Source organism: Brachyhypopomus gauderio, unplaced genomic scaffold (genome assembly GCF_052324685.1).
Source record: "Brachyhypopomus gauderio isolate BG-103 unplaced genomic scaffold, BGAUD_0.2 sc40, whole genome shotgun sequence".
NCBI lineage: Eukaryota > Metazoa > Chordata > Actinopteri > Gymnotiformes > Hypopomidae > Brachyhypopomus > Brachyhypopomus gauderio.
Window position 1 is genome coordinate 2,269,390 of NW_027506868.1, and position 25,609 is coordinate 2,294,998.

General features: G+C 41.7%; 1 protein-coding gene across 1 annotated transcript in view; it reads right to left on the reverse strand.

Annotated features, from left to right (window-relative positions):
• LOC143485853 (uncharacterized) overlaps positions 1–25,609 on the reverse strand; it is a 65,221-nt gene that overhangs the window by 3,367 nt on the left and 36,245 nt on the right. The window contains exons 13-25 of the mRNA XM_076985481.1: positions 15,549–15,602; positions 15,329–15,373; positions 15,057–15,110; positions 14,834–14,941; positions 14,552–14,605; positions 14,321–14,374; positions 14,151–14,195; positions 13,532–13,585; positions 11,746–11,790; positions 856–909; positions 730–783; positions 583–636; positions 109–162 (exon numbers count right to left, since the gene is read on the reverse strand). Of these exons, the coding sequence (XP_076841596.1) occupies positions 109–162; positions 583–636; positions 730–783; positions 856–909; positions 11,746–11,790; positions 13,532–13,585; positions 14,151–14,195; positions 14,321–14,374; positions 14,552–14,605; positions 14,834–14,941; positions 15,057–15,110; positions 15,329–15,373; positions 15,549–15,602 (729 nt within the window). The remainder of the gene's footprint in view (positions 1–108; positions 163–582; positions 637–729; positions 784–855; positions 910–11,745; positions 11,791–13,531; positions 13,586–14,150; positions 14,196–14,320; positions 14,375–14,551; positions 14,606–14,833; positions 14,942–15,056; positions 15,111–15,328; positions 15,374–15,548; positions 15,603–25,609) is intronic.

Genomic DNA, 25,609 nt, shown 5'->3' on the forward strand with positions numbered 1-25,609 from the left:
GACACTAAAACTTTCTAATAATGAAGCACACCCTTCTCAATGACACTAACCCTTACTAATAATGAGGCACACCCTTCTCAATGACCCTAATTTACTTTCTTTATTTACATTTTCTCCAGGGTTTCCAGGTTTGCCCGTAAGTCCCCTGCGTCCAGCATCACCCTGCGAAAAAGAACTGAGTTATTGTTGTATAACCAGATGGGGTCCAGTCAGACTAGTTTGTGACTATTTAACTGCTACCTATTGAAAGTAGTCATGGCAACACAGGAGCAAGATTTACCACATCATTACTGGACCACAGATGACACAATACAGCACATAATACAAATGCAAGAAGCTAGAAGGGCTGTAAACCCCTAAACTGGGAGAATGGCTCCAGCAGATCCTAGGAACATCAGAGATCTGCATCTAGAAGATTGCCATCATGGCAACCACTAAGATATACTGCTCATGTCCTTTAAGCTTCCAGACCTCTGCTAGAGAACCTGAGCTTGAAGGAAAAGGACCTCTGGAGTAGGACGAGTAGGAAATCTTTTTGATGGATGGATAGATGGATGGATGGATAGTGAATATAATGCTCACACGTTTTCCAACCAGACCTTGGGCACCAGGAGGTCCAGGTTTTCCCTTCAGACCCTGAGGTGAAATGTTAGGCGAAACAGAATATAAAACATTTTGTTGACATTTTCTTAAAATCCAAATGTGCCACAGGACAAAACTGCTGTTAACTTTTGTTCCTGAAGGAGGTCTTTCTCCATTTGTTCCTGGTGGTCCTCTGGATCCCTGAAAAATAAAATGTTGGTTTCTACTGCTGTGTTTAGCAGAGAGAGAATGTCCAATATGTGGTACTCTTACTGGAATTCCATGAACTCCCTCTTGCCCTTGACCTCCTGCAGTACCCAGAAGACCCTAGAGTCAAAAAACAGTACATTACGATCTTATTAAAGTTACACCGAAGTTTCTGTTTCCTCTGTAGACAGCAATATCAAGGTCAGGATAAAAAGTTTTGAAACATCTGACCCCAAAATTCAGAGATAACCAAAAGCCTTGATTACCTGGGTCAGGTATGTTTAATTAAAAGTTATAGGTATGTTTAAAACTAAGCTCTTCCAAAACATGGACCTCCATGTAATGCATTGTAATATATATATATATATATATATATATATATATATATATATATATATATATATATATATATATATATATATATATACACACACACACACAATATTATAATGGCCATTATAGCCATATATATATATATATATTAGAGCTGGGCGATATGGCCCTCCAAAAAAATCTTCGATTAATTTTTTTTAAATCCGATTTTCGATTTTAATAGATTTATTTTCCTCTACTAAAAAACTACAGATGATAAAGGAATGGTAAAAAAAAGTTTTAATTTATTTTTCACTTAAATTTCCCCTTTGAGGTTAAAGTGCAAGCAGAAACAAATTGTAAACAAGTGAGAACATTCAGTAACTTTTAGAAGGTTTTCTCCAACATACTTTAAGCATTGACACAATGCAACCTCAAACTTAAAATAAATAAATAAAACACACCCTCAAAAAATAAATAGATATAAATAATTTGGTGCCCTTTAATAAAATGGAAAACAAATACAATTGAACAATTCTTGCATGTTGTACTGACAGTCACGCTGTCTACATTCTGATTAAGAACAGGGCTCCCCTCACTTTAGCCTAAATTCCAGCACTTTTCAAACCTGAAACACAATGTAACATTAAAATTCGTCAGGTAAATGTTCCTTCCACTGTTTCTTTATACTACCACAGTTTATACTTTATACTACAATAGTTGCCAGGTTCGCTTTTTCACGCCAAATTGGGCTTGTTTGGAAAATCCAGCCGCGGGTAAAAATTATGGGGTCGCGGGGTGCGGTTTTTTGGTCTACTTTTGAGTTGGGCTACCGCAGGAGTTACAAGTCAACACTAATAATGGATCGCGATATAATACTTAATTTGTCTCCATTTTACACACTCGCGAGGTGCCCGGAGCCGCGCGCTACGGTCACTCGCGAAAGTATAATCCATTGAAGCGGGTTCGGTGACCGAGGCAGAAACTGCTTAATCCAAAATATCCCGCGGAGGGAAACTTTATTGACAGCGCAACTGAATAGCACTCTTCGCTCTCTCCCTCTATCGGTTTCAAACACCTTACAGCGAGGACTTGTTTGGTCTACATCTGACGCCGCAAAACCGAACCAACTCCAGATCACGGAGCTAGTTGCTCTTTTCTTGGACACAAGTTCCGCCGTCATGTTTGTGTGTGTGTGTTTTGAGGGTGGATGGGTGGGAGGTGCTAAACTCACTGAACTACGGGAGCCCACAGTGCAGCGTCGGTGGTGAAAATTAAATCTCAGAAAATCGATTTTCTTAAAAACACATCGTCCTTAACTGTAAATTCGAATTAATAGATAATATCGATTAATCGCCCAGCTCTAATATATATATATATATATATATATATATATTCACTGAGCTCCTGAGAGCGACTCATTGTTTCATTATATATATATATTATATATATATATATATATATATATATATATATATACACACACACACACGTCATCATACCCACTGCGTGAATAAACTGAGAGGCAGACCCAAGTGCCAGCTCGAACTGGCACAATAAGCCGTGATGTAAGTAGTGAGTGCAAGATTAAAGCACACACACGCACAGTGGCAAAAACACCAACACAAAATGACACGGAAAACTCAACACGCAAAAAGAAACTAAACTGTGAACACTCGGTAGAAAATAGAAACAAAAACAACGCGGAAGACTCAACACGTAAACTGAAACTCAACCGTAGACACTCGGGAGAAAATAGAAACAAAAACGATGCGGACAACTCAACGCATGAAAAGCAAAACTCACCCGTAGCGAGAAGGGAGAAAAAATAACAAAGGCAAGTCAAAAGACGCGGAAAAAATTAAAGCAAGAACACCAAGGGAAGTATCTGGCTACAGGCAAAAAAACACAAACACAAAGCGTTGGATGAAGGGGTGAAAATCACAACGCCACTGGACTTTAGAGCAGTGGCATCTGAGGCAGCCCTGACAGAGCCCCCCCCTCTAGGCCCGAGACCCTGCAGGCCCAGAGCGACTGCCCTGTCATGATGGAAGTTGCAAATAAGAGATTGGTCGACTGTGTGAGAGGCGGGGACCCAGGAACGTTCTTTGGGACCGTAACCTGCCCAGTCAACAAGGTACTGGTCCCGACCACGAACACGGCGGTGGTCCAATAACACCGGGCCACCGTCAACCATGCGAGGAGCCGGCGGGGCTGGAGCACGGAGCATGTGACACAAAACCGGGCGGAGACGCAAGATGTGGAACACTGGATGCACCCGCATGGAAGGAGGAAGCAGCAGCCGGTAGGAAACGGGGTTGATCCACCTATCCACTTTGAAGGGACCCAAATACTGAGGGGCCAACTTCTTGGTCCCGCCACGGACCGGCAGATCCCTGGCGGAAAGCCAGACTCGTTGCCCGGAGCGGAAAGACAAGGCTTGTCAGCACTGCGTCGGTAACCAGCCGAGGCAGACAACAGGGCCTTACAAGCCTTATGCCATGCCAACCGGCACCGCCGCACCAAAGCACAAGCTCCCGGAACTGCCACCTCATTTTCCTGATCGGCAAACATAGGAGGAGCATAGCCATAAAGGCATTCAAAGGGTGACATCCCGAGTGCGGAGTACCACAGGGTATTATGGGCATACTCAGCCCAGAGGAGTTGGTCAGCCCAGAAGGAGGGATTGGTGGAGGCCAGACACCGAAGCGTCTGCTCCAAGTCCTGGTTGGTCCACTCGGTTTGACCGTTGGTCTGGGGATGGAAGCCTGAGGATAGGCTGGCCTTGGCTCCCAGAAGACCCAGGAAGACTCCCCAAAAGCGGCTGGTAAATTGGAGGGGAAACCGTGGTACCGGACAATGTGATGGAGAAATAGGGAGGCAGTATCACGGGCCGAGGGGAGCTTAGGCAAGGCTAAAAACTTCGCGGTCTTGGAGAACCGGTCAACAATAACCGATATAGCATTGTTGCTACGAGAGGGAGGTAAGCCCGTCACAAAGTCCAGGGCAACGTGCGTCCATGGTCTGGACGGGATAGGAAGCGGACGCAACAGCCCAGCGGGTTTGGAATGGGAGGCTTTGTTTTAGCACAATTCTCGCAAGCAGCAACAAACCTGCCCACCTCCTGGTCCATCCCAGGCCACCAAAATCTCCTTTTCAGGAGTTTGAGAGTATGACGGACTCCGGGCTGAGCTGCAAAAGGTGAGTCATACCCCCATCTCATGGACGTATTAGCGACCAGGAGGAGTCACACTAGGCCCAGGATTGCTGGCAAGAGCTCGTTTAACCTCAGTTTCAATATCCCATTGTATGGGTGCTATGATCTTGGAGGCCGGTATGACAGTACCGGGTTCCGAGATGTCGGCAGGTGGCTCCCACTGACGGGAGAGAGCATGTGGCTTTACGTTCTTAGTACCAGGCCTGTATGAAAGAGTGAAATCGAACCTCCCAAAGAATAAGGACCATCAAGCCTGCCTGGGGTTAGGGCGTTTGGCCTGCTGGAGGTAAGCCAAGTTCTTGTGATCCGTCCACATGAGGAACGGATGTTTAGCCCCCTCCAGCCAGTTCCTCCACTCCTCAAGCATCAGCTTGACAGCCAGCAGCTCTTTGTCACCCACGTCATAATTGCGCTCGGTGGGCGTCATTCGGTGAGAGAAGTAGGCACAAGGATGGAGTTTCTGAGGAGTGCCTGTTCTCTGAGAGAGTACGGCGCCCACTCTGTAATCGGAGGCATCGACCTCAACAATGAATGGGAGGTCAGGATCAGGCATGCACAAAATGGGTTCAGACATGAACTGTTTTTTAAGTTTGTCAAAGGCTTGCTGGGCCTCAGGAGACCAGACGAAAGGACCGGATGTTTTCCTAGTGAGAACAATAAGGGGGGCTGCCAGGGTGCTGAACCCCTTAATGAAGCGCCAGTAAAAATTAGCAAATCCCAGGAAGCGTTGAACTAAACGAAGTGAGGTAGGAGTCGGCCATTGAGCCACGGCCCAGATTTTAGAGGGATCCATGGCCAAGGTATTCTGGGCTATACGATACCCCAAATATCTTCCCCAAAAACTTCCTGGACGTGGAAGAGGGACTTTTCCAACTTTATGTAGAGGTGATTTTCCAATAGGAGCTGGAGTACCCGCCTTACATGTTTAACGTGTTCGGCTATGGTACGGCTATAAATGAGGATATCATCTAGGTCAGGGGTACTCAACTAAATTTGTCCGCGGTCCAATTTTGGCAGATACCTGTGACCTGAGGTCCGGTGCGGTGGGGGTGGCAAAAGTAAGTTGTTGAGCGGGGGTGGCAAACGTAACACTCGTGACGGAGTGTTTTTTTTTTGTCCGTATCCAGTTAATCAGGAATGAGATTGGGTCCGGACAGGACTGCGTTCGGGTCCGGATCCGGACCGCGGTCCGCCAGTTGAGTACCCCTGATCTAGGTAAACGAAAGCATACCTGTCCAACGTTTCCCTTAATACCTCATTAATTAAACGTTAGAACAATGCCGGAGCATTCATAAGGCCGAACCGCATAACCAGGTACTCGTAATGACCCAAAGGTGTGATGAAGGCGGTCTTCCACTCATCACCCTCACGGACTCTGACCGGGTTGTAGACACTTTGGAGGTCAAGCCTGGTAAAAATAGTGGCCTGTTGGAGTGCCTCAAAAGCAGTGGCCATGAGAGGTAGAGGATGACGATCCTTAACAGTTACCTTATTGAGCCTCCGGTAATCAATACATGGCCTTAACCCTCCGTCTTTCTTTACCACAAAAAAGAAACCGGCTCCGGCAGGAGACGTGGAGGGTCTGATAAAACCGGTGGACAGTGCCTCACGGATATACTCCTTCATGTCCTTGCATTCCGGGGCGGCTAAAGAAAAGAGACAGCCCCTAGGAGGGCTGGAACCGGGAAGCAGATCAATGGCTCGCCAGTGTGTTAATGGTAGTGTAAGAGTTGTACCTGTGTTAAAATTGTAAAGCGACCTTGAGTATCTTGAAAGGTGCTATATAAGTTGAACATTCATTCAATGGCTATGTCGTATGATCTGTGAGGAGGAAGGAAGCTAGCCTTTTCTTTATTGAACACCTCTCTGAGGTCGTGGTACTCAGAGGGAACCTTGGTCAGATCCACCGGGTTGGGGGAGAAGTTGGTAGGGGACTCGAGGTGTCTCTGGAGGCAGGTCTCCCTACACACGGATCCCGAACCCCGCACAGTACAGGAGAGCCAGTCAACCTCAGGGTTGTGGCGTTTTAGCCAAGGAAACCACAGTATGAGTCGCATGTGAGGGGCACTGATAACACTGATAAACATTTTTTATGACCATCTACAGTGACCTCCATAATTATTGGCACCCCTGGTTAAGATGTGTTCTTTAGCTTCTAATAAATTAAATTGTTATTGTGGAAACATACTCTTACACTGACAATTGTAGAAAAATGTAACCTTTAACTCAAGTGAAGTTTAAGGGGGAAAATAAAATCCCTGACTAAAAAATAATTATTCTTCATAAAATCACCTGTTCCACAATTATTGGCACCCCTACCATTTCTTAGGAAATAAATGTAATTAAAGAATTTCTGTAACTTCTACAGTAGTTCACGAAGTTAATCAGAGTATGTAGGAACATTTAATTAGCAATTTACAACTTCCTGTTTCCCTGGGGTATAATTATGACGTATCACAGAGGCCATTTCTCTTCAACATGGGAAAGACAAAGGAACATAGCATTCAAGTAAGGCAGATGTGTGTTGACCTTCACAAGTCAGGCAATGGCTACAAGAAAATAGCCACTCGCCTACACCTGTCCATATCTACTGTCAGAGGAATTATTAAGAAGTTTAAAACAACTGGGACAGTGGTAAGTCTGGACGAGGACGCAAGTTTATTTTGCCACCACGCACAGTGAGGAGGATGATAAGAGAAATAAAAAGTTCTCCAAAGCTAACTGTTACAGAACTGCAACAAATGGTAGCATCTTGGGGTCACGAAGTCTCCAAAACAATCATCAGGCATTTTCTACACGCCAGCAAGCTGTTTGGGAGGCATGCATGGAAAAAACCTTTTCTTACTCTCAATCATAAACGAAAACGTTTGGAGTTTGCTAAGCAGTATTGGAACTTCAACTGGGACCGTGTGCTTTGGTCAGATGAAACAAAGATAGAGCTTTTTGGCAACAAATGCTGTAAGTGGGTCTGGCGTAACACAAGAGCTGAGTATGCAGAAAAGCACCTCATGCCCACTGTGAAATACGGGGGAGGATCAGTGATGCTGTGGGCCTGCTTCTCTTCCAAAGGCCCAGGGAACCTTGTTAGGGTGCATGGCATCATGAATGCTTTGAAATACCAGGACATTTAAAAACAAAATCTGGTGGCTTCTGCCTGAAAGCTGAAGATGGGTCGTCACTGGGTCTTTCAGCAAGATAATGACCCTAAACATATGGCAAGATCTACACAGAAATGGTTGACCACACACAGAATCAAGCTCCTCCCATGGCCATCTCAGTCCCCAGACCTCAACCCCATTGAAAACCTGTGGGGTGAGCTGAAGAGGAGAGTGCAGAGGAGAGGACCCAGGTCGCTGGATGATTTAGAGAGATTGTGCAAAGAGGAATGGTCGAAGATCCCTCTTTCTGTGTTCACCCATCTTGTGAAACATTATAGGAGAAGATTAGTGCCACGTTGTGGGGGGGGGGCCCTGCCGGTCGCCCCCGTTTACAGCGGCAGATGTCCTGTTTTTGGTCACGTGATGTTCGTCCCTCAGGTGGGCGGGTCCCGTGATCCGTCTCACCTGAGGGTCGTTTGTTCGTCTATATATGTCTCGTCTTTGTACCAGTTGACTGCTGGTTATTATTTCCTTAATCTGGGTCTATGTCACGGGTATTTGGTTTGCGCACTTTCTATTAAACCATCCTCTTTCCCTGAGACTTGGCGTGATCGCTTCCTTTTTAGTTGCTCACACTGCCCGTCACAATTAGGTGCTGTTTTGTTGGCAAAAGGGGGTTGTACAAAGTATTAACATCAGGGGTGGTAATAATTGTGGCACACATTATTTGATGTTAAACAATTATTTCCTTAATGTGGGATTTTTTTCCTACTGAATAAATGCACTTGAGTTAAAGGTTGGATTTTACTCTTTTTTCCATCGTGGTCCTATATTATTTAGAAAAAAACTCAATTTATAAGAAGCTAAAGAACACATCTTAACCAGGGGTGCCAATAATTATGGAGGGCACTGTATGTCAATGCTGATGGGTATGGTTTGCCTAGACACTTCTCCTGAGGTTAAAGCATATCTGTCTACTGCAGCCACAGTTAGAGGTTTTTCTAGATCGACCAGGGGACTAGTCTAGCTCCTTGACTAGTGAGGCGTCAATAAAACTGGCAGTGGTGCCAGAATCAATAAAAGCCAACAGGCGTTTTATGACACGTGGACGTAGAGTCCACAATTAAGAGGACTTGAAGCCGGGCCCGCAAGAGCCTCCTTAATTACTGGCAGGATGGTTCTTTTCCCTGCAATCTCAAGGCATCGTGTACGCTGATGCCCTTCACCCCCACAGTAGAGGCACCTGCCTTCTTTGTTTCTCCTGACGTGACAGGCGGGTGTGACCTAGTTGCATGGGTTGTGGGTCGTCGGTGGCTTCTTGCGGTTCAGCAGTATGTTTAACCCCTGCGGTGAGTGTAACGTTGCATTGAGCCAGCCTTTTGGCCTGCTTTCGTTCTCGATGGCGATTATCAAGACGCACTGTGAACGCAATTAGAGCATCTAGGTTGGATGGTGGGTCACGGAGCGCTAACTCATCCTTGAGCTCCTTCGAAAGGCCTTCTTGGAATATGGCGATGAGCGCATCAGAATCCCACCCACTCTCTGAAGCGAGCGTTCTGAATTTTAGTGAGTACTCTGCTACGGACATTCTACCTTGGCGTAGGCGCAACAGGCGCTGACCCACTACCCCACCAGATGACGCATGATAAAATGCGTGCTTCATGGCGGCAGAAAACAGTTCATACGTGGAGCACACGTCAGCCCAAACATTCGGTTGGGAAATGTGATGGTTGCTGTTCAAACACCAGTGTGCACTGTAACAGGAAACCTCTACACTTTTCAGGGTCTCCTGAATAACGAGCCAGAGGAGGGAGAGCTGGTTCGAGACGAGCCACGGCAGCGGGTGCTTCAACTGGCCTTGTGAGAGGCATTTCACTAGAGGCACGGGTATAACTGGTTAGAGCCTGTATAATGGTTGAGAGGTTGCCAAGCTGCTCTGTTATCTGTCGGAGCGCCTGGTCGTGACCACCGAGTAGCTGCCTCTGAGCAGTGAGAGCAGCCCTGAGCTCAGCTGCCTCAGTGCACAGTGGCAAAAACACCAATACAAAATGACGCGGAAAACTCAATGCGCAAAAAGAAACTAAACTGTGAACACTCAGTAGAAAATAGAAACAAATACAATGCAGAAGACTCAATGCGTAAACTGAAACTCAACCGTAGACACTCAGGAGAAAATAGAAACAATGCGGAAAACTCAACGCATATAAAGCAAAACTCACCCGTAGCGAGAAGGGAGAAAAAAATAACAAAGGCAACTCAAAAGACACGGAAAAAACTTGTTGCGTAAAAAACGAAAGCAAGAACACCAGGGGAAGTATCTGGCTACAGGCAAAAATGCCGCAACAAAACAAAACCTTCCCAAAATAAATGAATAACATATAGGAAGAGAAACAGATGGAGGAAAACTTGAGGCCAGGTAGCAGCGCAGGAGATAGTAACTCGAATAAGTGACAGGATTAGCAAGAGAAACAAGAGAGAGAGGAAGGTGGCGAGACACCTCACAACACAGCGCAATGGCAGAGAAAGCAGAGAAGGGCTGACACCGTACCGGCATGACCAAAACGAATCAGCAATGATCCGTCTCCACAAGCTTCCTTAAGAAGCCATGGCAACAGGTGAAATGGATCATTGCTGATTGCATCAATTCAGTCTAGGGCTTGTGGAGGTAGAAGGTGTGGCATCCAAGCCAGCCCTGACACAAATTTCATGTGGACTTCAGATTAGATCAAGAACAGTGCACAGAGAGCTTCATTGAATGGGTTTCCATGGTCGAGCAGCTGCACCCAAGCCATACATCACCAAGTGCAACACAAAGCGCTGGATGAAGTGGTGTAAATCACAACACCACTGGACTCTAGAGCAGTGGAGGCGCGTTCTCTGGAGTGACTAATTGCGCTTCTCCATCTGACAATCTGATGGACGAGTCTGGGTTTACCAGTGGCCAGGAGAACAGTACTTATCTGACCACATTGTGCCAAGTGTAAAGTTTGATGGAGGGGGGATTATGCTGTGGGGTTGTTTTTCAGGAGCTGGGCTTGGCCACTTACTTCCAGTGAAAGGAATTCTGAATGCTTCAGCATACCAACACATTTTGGACAATTCCATGCTCCCAAGTTTGTGGGAGAAGTTTGGAGCTGGCCCCTTCCTCTTCCAACATGACTGTGCACCAGTGCACAAAGCAAGGTCCTTAAAGACATGGATGGCAGAGTCTGGTGTGAATGAACATGACTGGCCTACACAGAGTCCTGACCTCAACCCAATAGAACACCTTTGGGATGAATTAGAGTGGAGACTGAGAGCCAGGCCTTCTCGTCCAACATCAGTATATGACCTCACAAATGCACTTCTGGTAGAATGGTCAAAAATCCACATAAACACACTCCTAAACCGTATGGACAGACTTCCCATAAGACTTGAAGCTGTACTAGCTGCAAAGGGTGGACCAAGGGAAGATTAGGAATGGGATGTGACTTAAGCTCATATGTGAGGTGAGTCAAGGAAGGTGAGTGAATACTTTTGGCAATCTATATATATGGTCGAGCTTAAAAGAGCTATGAGCTATGCAAGACCCGACCAACTCGGTTCTCTCCAGTGTTTTAACGCACACTTGCATAGCTCTTTTTAGGCTCGACTGTGCCAACATTGCCAAATAATGACCCTACCATCCAAATGTCACAGCAGAAATCGAGACTCATCAGTCAATTTGAAGATTTTTCCAATGTTTTATTGTCCAATTTTCCTGACCCTGTGCAAATTGTAGGCTCAGTTTCCTGTTCTAAGCTGACAGGAGTGGCACATGGTGTGGTCTTCTGCTGTTGTAGCCCATGCACCTCAAGGTTCGACGTGTTTTGTATGCAGAGATGCTCTTCTGCATGGATCGGTTGTAACGACTAGTTATTTGAGTTACTGTTGCCGTTCTATCAGTTTCTGACCATTCTCTGTAAATTCTAGAGATGGAAATCCCAGTAGATCAGCAGTTTTTCTCAGATCAGCCCATCTGGCACCAACAAATATGCCATGTTCAAAGTCCCTTAAATCACCTTTCTTCCCCATTCTGATGCTCGGTTTGAACTGCATCAGATAAACTTGGCCATGTCTACATGCCTAAATGCATCGAGTTGCTACCATGTGATTGGCTGATTTGACATTTGTGTTAATGAGCAGTTGGACAGGTGTACCTAATAAAGTATGTATACACACACACACACACACACACAGTATATATACAATATATCAAGATGTATACACTCATCTTTAACAGAGATCATAAAGAAGAATGTGTCAAATATCTATGCAGAAATAAATTTACTGAAGACAACTGTACAATACCTTTAAGCCTTTAGACCCAACTGCTCCTGGGAACCCTGGTGTACCCTGCCAACCCAGACTAGCACATATTAAAACACACACACACACACACACACACACACACACACACACACACACACACACACACCAGGGTATCTGCACATTTTTAAATCTCAAATTCAATTACTTTTAAGACCTTTTTAGTACCTCTCACAAGAAAAAATAATACCAGGGTTGCCAACTTTTCAAGATCGCTTGGAATGAGATTTGAACCCGGAGGGGGGTGGCGAGTGTAAATTGTTGACAGGGGGGGTGACGGCCGTTAAGTTGTCGGGGGTGGGGGTGTACAACCTCGCGCGGCATTGTCAGCACGCGGAACCTCGCGCCGGTCGCAACGCGTCATGTATAAACCAGCTTGACGAGGCTCAGGGATTACGGCACATGCAGCGCCGTGCGCAGTGCCCTAGTGCCTGTACATTTAAATTGTAATGGTCCAATGAAGGTAATTTAAAAACCAGGACATTTCCTCACTTAAAAAAAAACCCGGGACAGGACGTGAAATACGTCCCGGGAAATACGGACGTTTGGTCGCCCTACACAGTAGACAAATAATTTTTGGCACTTACAGTTAAACTGCAGTTAGCAGCGAATGACTCGATATGCATATTACTATTACGAGTGCTATCATATCGCTTGTGTTTTTCAGATTTCATATGAGAATCCAGCGCTTTACAGCCCATTGTACCAAGTTTTAATGTTTTTCGGCAAGTTCACATCACGCCTCATACGAATCACTGGAAGGTGTCAGCCAGCCACAATATTTTTCATCCTCCAGCCACTTCACTGAATGGACATTTACCCATGTCTGAATCGGAGCCTTGAATTGTTGTTCCCGCCACAGCCCTCAAATAAGGGTGTACTCACACTAGGCACGGTTTGCTGGTTCCGTGCTGGGGCCCGGTTATCCCCCCTCCCCCTCTGGTCTGCACTCACACTGCCTTCATCAAGCCGGCCCGAGCACGCTTACGTCATCACAACACCACTTTATTTGGAAAAAAAGCGCGCTCGCACAACACTATGGAGTTCCCAATTCTCTTTTTATTGTATTTTTGGAGTCGTTTTGGGAGTGCAGAAACATGGTGCAAGCACAGATTTATCGATCATTTAACACAACGATTGTCTGTTAATCATGCTGCACGTGTTAGAAGATTTTTAGAAGACCACAACAATCACTTTGCCGCTATGACTGTTTAACGTGAGCGTCGCATCACTGACGTCATGTTTGAGTTCCAGCGAAATGAACCAATCAGACGAGGCACCAAGCGGGCCCGGGCACGGATAGCGCTCACACTAGAAGCGAACCGTGCCCGAGTCCAAGCGAATCGTGCCCTGGCCCACCTCTTCAAGCGGGCCCGGGCACGGTTAACTGGGCACGGTTGGAACGATCACACTAGTCAAACGAACCGTGCTTTGGCAGGGAACCGTGCCCGGGCCCGGATCACAGACCCTAGTGTGAGTACGCCCTAAGAAAAGCAGCTTGCTAGGCAGTCTGATGTTTCCACCTGTTAGGTGACGTACTACTGCTATTAGGCGGAGTATACGGCCGTTGCGGAAATGATCATTATTGTGGGATATACATCGGTAAAATAAAACAGAAAAACTGAGCAACACACTTATTTAATGCCTCCCCTCCTAAAATTCCAGACATTTTAAGGATCCGCGGGTACCCTGCACACACACACACACACTAATATTTGTTATAAATACTGTCATACAGTATTTTAGGCTAATAGATGCAGACTGGAACCTTAATACCAGGATCTCCTGCAGGTCCTCGCTCCCCTGCTTTGCCTGTTTGTCCCTACAATGAGCACAAGAATCTGAATGAAGAAATATTTATTTTTAAGCACTTATTTATGTCTGTATATGCATGTATGGGTAGCACTTTAGATTAAGTGTTTACTTACTAACGTGAAGTAATGCTTTAGTTAACATGAACAACACATTAACAATAATTAACTAACGTTAAGTAAACATGTTAAGTAAACATCGCACCTTTTTAGAGCTTTAGTGTTTTTGTTTGGACCAAAAGGGACTAAAGAGCTAAAAACAGTACGAACACAGTTTAGTTCCTATTCTGATAGATTCTGGATATTTCCCATTACTTATGTATGTAAATCAGTACAATGTAATATATTGCTTTAAAGTCGCACCAAAAATGTTCAAGCAACAACGAGCCAAAACAGGAGCTGCAACTGTTACACGTTTACTTAACATTAGTCAATTGTTCATGTGTTACTTCCTGTGTTGTTCATGTTAACTAATGCATTACTTCACGTTAGTCAACACTTAATGTAAAGTGTTACCCATTTATGAATATAGGTATGTATGGAGGCTGTAGTCAAGATCTTTAAAAATCCTTTTACCAAAGGTCCTGGTAAACCTGTAAATCCACTTGGTCCAGTGCGTCCCTTGGGATTCAAAAGTATTGACACGCTCAGTCATTTTACATTTAACTGTATGTGACTGTGTCTGAGCCACAGCTTGGTAAGTATCATCAGTGATCACCTGATCTTCATCTTGTTTAATTAAGTACCTTGTCACCTCTTGGTCCAGGACCTCCAGACACACCAGTAGAGCCTCTGATTCCCTGGAGAGGAAACATTAATGTTGTGGTTATTCATGTGTGACTTCAGTAATCTGGAGAAGAAACATTAATGTTCTGGTTATATTCATGTGTGATTTCTGGTTATTCATGTGTGATTTCTGGTTATTCATGTGTGATTTCAGTAGTGATTTCAAAGATCTTTCTCTTTTGGATTATTACCTTCAGTCCGTTGGTGCCTCGTCTGCCCTGGTCCCCAGCACCTCCATCCAAGCCCTAACAATTCAATATCATGACAGTGGCCGTTTTGTAATGACAATGATTATATTTCAATGTTATACCAGTTCATTTCACTGGTAAAACAATAAAACATGCTGACTGACTGAATATCGTATGACTGAATATGATGACAGTGACTGAATACTAAATTGAATACAATGACTTAATATGGACTTGATGACTTGATGGCTAAGACAATCTGTAGAATAAGGAAACTAATCTTACCTGAGGTCCTGGTAATCCAGTGAGTCCTACTGGTCCTGTTTCACCTTGGACACCAGAATGACCCCAATGACCTCTGAATCCACGCTTACCTGGAAGACCAGGTGGACCCTGGAAACATGCACAAAGACACATAGAATAAAATTAACATTAGTCAATAAATTCTGAAGATGGAAGAGTCACAGGAAGACATATTGGTTTCCGCCTGTGTCTCAGATGAACTCACTTGATCTCCTTTAAGACCTGAAGCACCTTTACCACCATGTTGTGCTTTGAGACCCTAAACAGGAGAAATAGAAACAGGAAGCAGTGGCAGTATGTTTGATACTGTTCGAATAACACTGTTATAGTATTTGAACCAGCTATAAACTTAAACTTTGTTATAATACTACGTCCAGCTAAAAGCCAAACTCTGTTATAATACTACGTTCAGCTAAAGTATATATTTTTGAGCTAAGCTGAGCTAAGCAAAATGTAATGGAAATATGTTAATCTTACTGGATCACCTGAAGGTCCACGATCCCCTTCCCTTCCAGAAGACCCCTGCAATATCCGAGATCAGATCTGGTAGCAATCTTGGTCAGATCTGATAACAATCTTGAGCAGATCTGGTAACAATCTTGATTTACCTTCTCTACAAAGCTCAGATCCTCATACACTGTTTCAAACTGAATCTAACGCATGTTTCTGACTCTTTTAAAACACATGGAAGACTTACTGCAAGACCTGGCAACCCAGGCCCTCCTATGTCTCCTTCAACTCCACTTTCTCCCTGTTGGAATGACAAATGCATTCACTGATCAATATCAATATGAACAATCCACTGAACAATATCAATATGATCAATTCACTGAACAATATCAATATGATCAATCCACTGAACAATATCAGCTGTGCTATAAAATGAAACACATCCTTTATTAGTGTTATAGGATAATTACCTTTCATTTAGATATGTGTTGCTTAATAGTTGAATCACTTTGTAAGCTTCCTACTTAAAGCCATTTTGTTAAAATGATTGTGCATGAACATCAATATTAGAGCAAGTCCAAAGTCTGTTACTATACTGTCTTATTGGCGCAGCAGCAGCAAGGTTATAATAGTTAATGAAAATGAACAAAAAAATGAAAACTGATATTTAAAAAAACATTTTCTGTCAAGGTGACAGCTCTGGACCCCTCCTTGTGGGCGTCGCTACGTTGTCTGCATGTCGTTATATCCATGTTTGTAGTTCCATGTGTGTGGGTCGTCTGTGAGCGTGTTTGTTAATCTCACCCAGGGTATCTGCACATTTTTAAATCTCAAATTCAATGACTTTTAAGACCTTTGCAGAAGCGCCCCCTAGTGGGCCCGCCGGCGGGCCCAGCTCCTTTACGGCGATATAAAACATATTAAACATTAATGAATCTCCGAACAAAAGCGCTTAAATCAAAATTTCCTATCCCATCTACATGCCTACCGAGTTTCAGCCGTCTACGTGCAGCCGATCGCGAGATATCCGGCTTTGAATTTGACCACAAAAGTGCACCCCGCGAGGGGGTCTCCCGACATATCCGTTTACAAAACATATTTATGTTGTGAAATGTCTTAATGTTTTGTCACCTAAAAATCGTTTACTAATAAGGCTTTAATTTAAGACCTTAACAGCGTAGATCCGTTGTGGTTAAGTACCTTAAAAAGCTTGCTCACCTCACTGCAAAATTTTCCAAAATCCGCTTCCTGAATGAGACACTCCGACAAATCTGCCCCCTAAGCGTCACAGAAGCATTCTTAACGCTGATTTGACCCCTCATTACAAAGCTGCAGCGGTTCTGCTTTGATTTGAGTGGTTTTTATTGGTCTAAAGTGGGGTAGTGACTTTGAATGACAGGTTTTACAACCTCTCCCACGGCGAGGTGCGAAGGGGAGGGGGGGAGGGTGAACCAATAAGCCCACAGAGACAAGCTGGAGCCTCAGAAGTGATTGAAAGCTGTTCTAACCAATAGTGTACATCCTTCCGAAGCTAACCAGCCCTCATATGACATGATTGGTCAAGTATATTTTTAAATTGAGCCCTCGGAAACTGGCGCTTCATTTCCAATTTCGGCCGCTAGCATAGCAACATAAGCTAACCCTTTGCTAACCTAAGCTAAGCTCCCCAGAACACACTGTTCGGCGAAACTGAAGCAGCCATGGATTATTTTGTTCGTTTTTATGCGGATTGTGGATACTTTTGAACATAAACGGATTACTTTGTGTGGAATATATGAGCAATTTTCGGAATTTTCGCCAACCCGGAAGTGAGACGGTACACCGGCTACGACGCGATTCTACGTACTGTGAGTAACAATGGATAATTTTTCATAAGCGATATTGTACAAAATATATATTCTAATACTAAACATTAACTAAGCGTTAGATTATAAACAGTTTTAGAGCGTTTGAGTGCTGCAGCACTCTGTATCGTGTCGGATGCTACCGGAGTTGGCTACGGTAACCTAGCTTATGCTGTCGGACTATATTGGACATAAATATGATATCATAACGTTCATATTTGGACATGAAATTTAGTCATTGGAATTTTCTGGTCTTGCTGTAATATGTGCAGCATTGTTGTTTGTCGTAGCTCCTCGGTTTCGTGTAAGGAATTTGTTGGCATGTTAGCTTAGTTGGCTAATGGTGTGTGTCGGGTGTGGCATATTTAGACATGGGTGTGGTGCACTTGACATACCTTGGATAAAGCTGAATAACTTTTAAATGCTTGCATGGATTTGCTCCATTTTTTCTGTGTTGTTAGAAAAGACCCTAGCGAAATTTATTGTAATTTCTGATACCACATTTGAATAACTATGTGAATATACATTCCAGTCATGTTCAAGTTCAAGTCAGCATTTGTGACATTCCTGGCATATTAGCATCTGCAATAGAGGCTCTAAAATAAACCAAATTATGTGAATATGATACTGAAGTGTATTAATATGTTCCCCCAACTGCCTACTTCAGTTTGAGCCATGAATGATAATTTTCCTATATGTACAACTTGAGATATCTAGTTTTAATGTGAACTATGTCAAAAATGTTAAAAATGGCCACCGGGCGTGCGAATCTGCAGTATAAGGTTAATACCTCTCACAAGAAAAAATAATACTATTACCGGGGATGCAGGTGTGTTCCACATCGTTGACGGGGGGGGGTTGGCGAACGAGAATTGTTGACCGGGGGGGGGGGGAACGAAAATTGTTGACGTTGTTGAGGCCGTATACTTCAACACTAGAAATCTAGCACTAGGACCCTGGAGCGGTTATTTTCTGCATTAGCGCTAGATTCGGCAAAGTTCACATCGCGCCAGAACAACTGAACAACACATACTTATAATAATTTAATGCCTCCCCTCATAAAATTCCAGACATTTTAAGACATTTTTAGGCCTTGAATATGGAAAACTAAATTTAAGACATTTTAAGACTTTTTAAGGACCCGCGGGTACCCTGCTCACCTGTGCCTTGTCTCGTGATCACAAGGGTATGTGTTAATCACCTATTTAATGTGCGTTCGCGCAATGTCTTGTGCTCGTGTTTGTCTAAAGCTTGTGCCGTTGTGAGTGTTGTGTGAGAGTGCTTGCGCTATACGCCCCGCACTTTGTTCCCTGTTCACAAATAAACGTCTATATGTTCAAGTACCTGCTCGTCATGCCTGCCTCCTCCCAACATAACACAGGGGTGATAGTGGGAAAAACTCCTGAGCCTGAACTTTTTCTGAGCGGGGGGGAGTGTTAGTGCACCATATTTAGAATATTTAATAATTAATCTTTAAATTAATTAATAATAAATAAGTCAGGTAATCATTATAGTGAAATAAAAAACTAATTTCTATTAATATTCTGAGAAAATGCTGTAACCTAAAGATTTAGATTAGACACAATATGTTAAAAACAGGCATGATTAATTATTTATTCATTACTGTTAGTAAATTATAGGATACCAGACAACTAAAAGAAATTATGCAAATAAAGTTTAAAAGAATTACAAGTATTATACTTATATAAAATTTTATACATTTTTGTTCATGTATTATACCTTATCTGACCACCTGTACCGGCTCAAAAAAAACACTCTTATATTTCTGATAAAAATTTAACTTAATCAGAATAAAGATAAAATACTGAATTTATCTTGTATCTACCTCTGAAGCTCTTCCGATGTCTGAAATACAGGCGGTCCCCGGGTTACGACGTAAATCGCAACATACGTACATACTGTACGTAAATAACGTACTATACGCAGTTATTCTATACTAAAGCTATCCTTTTGGCAAATACCTTTATCCATAGCTGTGTTTAACTAATCCTGACGCCGCGCACACCAAACACCAAGTTCCGTTTACGACGCAGAACCATTAAGGTCCAAACGAGGCTTTATACAGTAAATGGGAGATGTGTAGTAACCACGAAAAATCGTAACTTGGGAACCTCGTAAGGATCATAAGGATCATATTTCGGCCTCAAAACAGATAGCATGCAGGCGCGTGTGTGTTTTATCATTATGATTTGACGGATTTTTCCCCCCCTCAATTTTTTTTTTCTCGCGGACATGTCGGTACGCTGGAATTCCGGCGTCGCGCCTGAAAACTATCAGGCCTGCGTAACATTTTTGTTAACTGAAATACATAATAATGGTAATTAAAAGAAAAAAGCGATAACTAACTGTAACTATATTACATGTTTAGAAAACTAACTAAAATGTTCTGAAATTACAGATAGGATACCCTTCATTTTCGTGTTTGTCAATTTATTTATAAGTCTTGTGGACTGATGTGAAATCGACTTTTTTCACTAGAAGTTTTATATTAGCTGGCAGAAGCGTACGGCACCTCATGGTTCGTCACGTCTCTTGTTTAGAACTCCTTTTCGCCATGCTAACCTGCAAAATTACGACAACAAAAGTTTGGAGAAAACATCGAGCCTGTATGTGATTTTTAAATATGACTAAGAGAAAGACTACATGTCTTGTAGTGGAAACAGATGATAAAATATGTGGAGTAGTTCTCAAGAAGAAAACACCAACGAATCTTAAAGCTCACACAATAGGGCTAACTGTCAGTACCGTGACAAGCTAGCCTCTGAGTAGCTCCGCCAAAAGAGAAGCACCATCCCGGCTAGGTAGCACCGGGAAGGTGAACCATAATGGACCGTTTTCACCAGTGATCAAATAGCTGCTGGTTAGTTCATATGCAGAAAAACCACAAGCGGGTGGATGCACTAGTTAATGTGTTGAGACTGGATGTCAACACGACTGTGTGCCTCGATTACCTTCAAAAATTTGGCTTTTCACACAAACCAAAATAGGGTTACGCTCCTTTGTTCGTGTCTGTCCTAGTCTGGCAATTTTCAGCAGCAGTATTACATATTTTGCTCAGCATTTTACATTGAAAAGAAGCATCATAACCCTAATAGCCATGCTAGCTCTATGATTTTATACTTTTTTGTCAGTTGAAGCCAGATAATCTTTATTTTTACATTTGATATTGAACTAGCAAACAACTACTTTAAAAGTAGCTAGCTATGTAACATTAGTTACTAGCATGTGCTAAGTAATGTTAAGGATAATATTTTAATCCCTTCATAGTTTGTTTACATTACAGTATTAAATCAACTGCTTATCATAATCCATATATAATTTGACTAGTCATAAAGTATTAATAAAATTTCTAATATTAATCACTATATGTTTTGCTTACATTATATTAATGATCAAGTTGCTTGTTAGTAAGAATGTCTGTGTAAGCGCTTGTGTGCCTTTTCCAATACTCTATGTGTTTGCAGTAGGCTAAAAATGGGATGTGTGAGAGGAGGCTCACTGTGACCTTATTTGGTAAGGTCAGGTAGTAAGACCTCGCTTCCAGAATAAGAGACAGCTGTAGGTTGAACTATGGAATGTACGTGCAGCTCCTATGTTTAGCAGAGAAGGATCACATAAAATGGGGAGAGGAGCAGACAGGTTCAGAGCTGCACATGGGGTGACACGAATAGGCTTTGTGAGCTCTCCAGAGATCTCTTTAAATAAAAGGTTGTACCAGACAAGACTGGTACTGTTTTCTTTTGCAATCAACGAACGTGCTGCGCTAAGGTAAGAAAAGGTTAAAAGCATAACAGTAATTACCTAACTTAATTGTATGATCTTGTTAGCTTTCCATGAAACTTCATTTGATCTTTCTGCCTGTGTCCCATGCAGAGAAATAGCAGGTGTTGTTATATAAATCTACAAGATCTCTGTCAATTTCTTTGTCAGATGAATCTTTAATTTACAGTTAATCGAAACATAACCTGGAAGCTAACTAGCTAGCTCTTTCATTTAGCTAAAACTAGCTTGTCTACCACTTTTAAGTGGAAACGATTGCATTTGACAAAACATCCACAACATGGATTTAATTTTCTTTGTGGTGACCAGATGAAAAAAACAAAGTTAACTACTATAGGTAGCATTAGCTATGAACATAGCTAACTATCTAGTTTAGTTGCCTGTTTATGGAGCGAGATGACTGGCTTTAATATGAGAGCGTAACGATAAGCTTAAATTGAGCAAGTTTTTTGCTTGCTTCTAAAATTTTTGCTTGCTTTGTGATTACAAGAGGAACTATGTAACAGATCAAGGCTGGGTAGATGATCACATGAACCATTGATACATGCCTGTCATTACCTGATTTGAACCGGAAACCTAATTTGGACTACGCATGTGTGCGTAATTGAATTGAATTGAAACGCTGCATACTTAGGGCTGCCATTCTTACACATGCGTGAGACATGGTTATCCAGATCACTGGCATTGTTTAAAATGATTAGATGTAATGGTTAGCTAAAGTGCCACAGATAATAACATTTACCACCCAACACCAAAGAAACATTGCATGTTTGTGTTGATTAAAATCAGCATTCCAAATTTTTTTTTAGTTAAGGTTGCACTACAGAGAAAAAGAAACTGGCACAATGCATATATAAACATAACAGTAACAAATTACAAGAATATACATCTTTTAACAATTAGTTTCAGCAGTCAAATATATAAGCAGTGTTCTCAAGTCTCACGCATTGAGCGTGTGACACACGCATTTGACCGTCTTCACATGCCACACTTGCGATTTCTCACGCCGAAAAAAAATCTAGTTTATTTACCTCTGATCCATATCTATATGGCGATTGATCGTGATATACAACTTACGGTCGCCAATACCCCCGAATCTATGGATGTAATTTATGTGGCTCTATGAATCTAAATAGTTCATGCATGCTGATTGAAGAGCACTTAGGATATATATTTAGACAGATGGATTCCCATGAATCCTGATCAAACTTTATTTCTAAATCCTTTTCCCAAATACACTTTAGGTTTGTCAAAGAGGACTCAGACCTGTTGGACAGTATGTTATAAATCTTAGAAATCAGCTTTTTTGAGTCATATTGTTTGGTAAAAAGCTGTTCCATCTCTGTCAGCTCCAACTGCAAATCCCCTTTATCTAGCAGAGTTTTAACAAATTTTATTTCAGTTTCACAACAGAATGGAGGACATACATAAAAAGTACACTATTACTCAGAAAGTTCTGTTTCGGCAAAACAGGTTACCTTGGATAAACAATGAAATCTTACAGTTACTGAAACAGAAGGCTAATTCTCTCAAAACGTGTAGGCAGTTAAAAACATCTGAGAGTAAAGCACATTTTAGGGTTATTCGAAATAAGTGTACTGCTGAATTACGGAATGCTAAATCTAATTATTTCAAAGAACAAATTTTGCAAAGTGCTTCTAAACCTAAAACATTATGGAACACACTTAAAGTTATTACAGGTGAAAATAGCAAGAAATATAGGAACAATATCTATATCTCATTGGAGGGTGTTTTAATTACTGATTCTGAAAAGATAGCAAATTCGTTTAACCAATATTTTGTTAGATCTGTTAAAGAGCTAGCATCTGAATTTGAAGCTATATCTACTCCTACTACCACTAGTATTTCTTTATCACCTTTTGTTTCTTCTCACTTTTCAGAGATTACGCAGAACGAGTTGTGCAATATTTTAAACTCTCTAAAAAGATCACATTCATGCGACATTTATGGCCTATCTACAGATTTTTTGAAGGTTCATGCTAATTGTTTTATTCCTCTTTACCATCATCTGATCAATCTCTGTATCAGGCTTTCAATTTTTCCATCAGTCTGGAAAACTGCTTTAATTACTCCTATTTTTAAATCTGAGGATCCAACGCTTATGTCAAACTATAGACCGATATCCATTCTTCCAGTAATGTCTAAAATATTGGAAAAAGCTCTTTATAATCAGTTAAGTTGTTATCTTGAAAAAAATAACCTTCTTAGTGATTCACAATATGGATTTCGTTCTGGTAGATCAACTATGGATGCATTATTATTTTTTACAGAACAAGTACGAACTTCTCTTAACAAAGGACAAATTACTGGTGCGATTTTTATAGACTTTTGTAAAGCCTTTGATACAGTGAATCATCAGATTTTGTTAAATAAACTGTGGTCTTTTAGATTGTCCTCTTCTGTGATATCGATGATTTCCTCTTACTTATCTAACAGGTATCAGTCAGTCAAAATTGATCATGTAAAGTCCTCTCCCATGGCTTGTAATCTGGGTGTCCCACAGGGTAGCATTTTGGGTCCGTTACTTTTTCTTTTGTATATTAATGATCTCCCAAAAATTTGTAGAAATTCTAATTGTCTTCTGTATGCTGATGACACAGTCATCTTTCTTTCTGGTTCAAATGTAGATGTCATAAATTCAAAATTGTCTAATGACCTTCAGTGTCTCTATGAATGGTTGAAAGATAATCAACTAACTATAAATGTTAAGAAAACGGAATGTATGTTTTTTCACTCCTCTAGAAAATGCATAACTGTGTCAGAGCCCATTTGTCTCATACAGCAGCCTTTAACAATTTCAAAGTCTTATAAATATTTGGGAGTTTATTTGGATTCACATCTTACATATCGAGATCATATGCAGAATCTAACCAAAAAACTCAATAAGAAATTGTATGTTTATGGAAAAATTAGATCATATCTTACATGCAATGTTTCTTATACATATCTTCATACAATAATTTTGTCCACAATTTCCTACTGCTTACCTGTTTGGTCTCTTACCACCAAAGAAATCATCGAACCAATTGTAAAACAATATAACAGAGCATATAAAATCCATGCTAATTTGCCCTTATGGACTCATCATTGTGCTGCTCTTGAACATTCAAATGCATTGACTTTTCATAATTATGTAAATACTCTAGCTATGAGATTTTATTTTCAGTTACAACACAGCAACGTTCACTCATCATTAGCTGATCTTCTTCCAAGGTTTAATCAGAGGCAAGGATACATTACTAGATCTGTCTCAAATATTCTTATTCCAGTCCCAGCTTATAAAAACAACTAGAAGTATTTTTCAATCTCCCTATTTTATAAATAAACGGTAACGAGTGAAGTGGGAGAGGGGAACATGCCAAGGATTCCATATAAACCCATAGTGAGTTAACTCTGTTGTTCCCCCAACTGATAATGTTTTATCTGAGCTGACCAGTGATATAGTTGCATATTTGGTACACCAGTGCCCCCTTTGTCCCGGAGCTTCATTAGGTTTGCTAATTTAAGTCTTGGTTTTTTGTTGTTCCATATAAATTTTGAAAAGTGACTATTTAAATCTTTAAAAAACAAATTAGAAAGATACCAAGGAAGAGATTGAAATAAATATAAAAGAAGAGGGAGAACATTCATTCTCAAAACATTTATCCTGCCAAAAAAAGATAGCGGGAGAGAGCACCAGATACTCAACCAGCCTTAATTTTATTCACTAGGGGCAAATAATTTGTTGAAAAAAGGTTTTTAAGATTTGGTGTTATAAAAATGCCCAAGTAAGCAAAACCCTCAGTAACCAAGTGAAATGGGAAATCGTCCCCCGGAAACGATGCTAGGGATGCAGAGGGGACAATGAGCGGTAAAGCCATAAACTTAAATTTATTTTATAACCAGAGAGTGTACTATATTGATCAATATTATTTAATAATACCATAAGTGACTGGGCAGGATTGGAGATGAAAAGTAATATGTCATCAGCATATAAGGAAATTTTATGATCTTCATCTCTCACTTTAATACCTGAAATGTTGATATCTGTCCTTATAAGCTCTGCCAATGATTCAATGAACAAAGAAAAAATGAGAGGCAAAAGAGGGCATCCTTGTCTTGTCTCTTTGGATATGTATAGGCTGTGAAATTTGACCATTAGTTATAACTGTGGCCCGGGGGTCAGAATATAAATGTTTAACTAAGTCAATGAAATTTGATCCTAAATTGAATTTCTTAAGTGTGGCAAAAAGAAAGGCTCACTCCACGTGGTCAAAAGCTTTTTCCACATCAAGCGACACAATAAGAGCAGGGGATTTGGATGAATTAGCAAAGTCCACAATATTTATTAGACGGCGTATATTGTCAGAGGCATACCGCATTGTCACAAATCCAGTTTGATCAGATTTAATTAACTTTGGAAAACCTTTTCCAATCTGTGAGCCAGTACTTTAGCTAAAATTTTGCAGTCCATATTTATTAGACTAATTGGTCTGTAAGAAGCACAATCCTGGAGGTCTTTGCCCTTTTTCAAAATTAGACAAATTGTTGCGGTTTTCCAAGTTTCAGGTATTGAGCCAGTTTCAAGTAGATCATGAAAAACGGGTAGTAAAATTGGGTGGAGCTCCAGCCAAAAGGTTTTTAAAAACTCTGGTGGGTAACC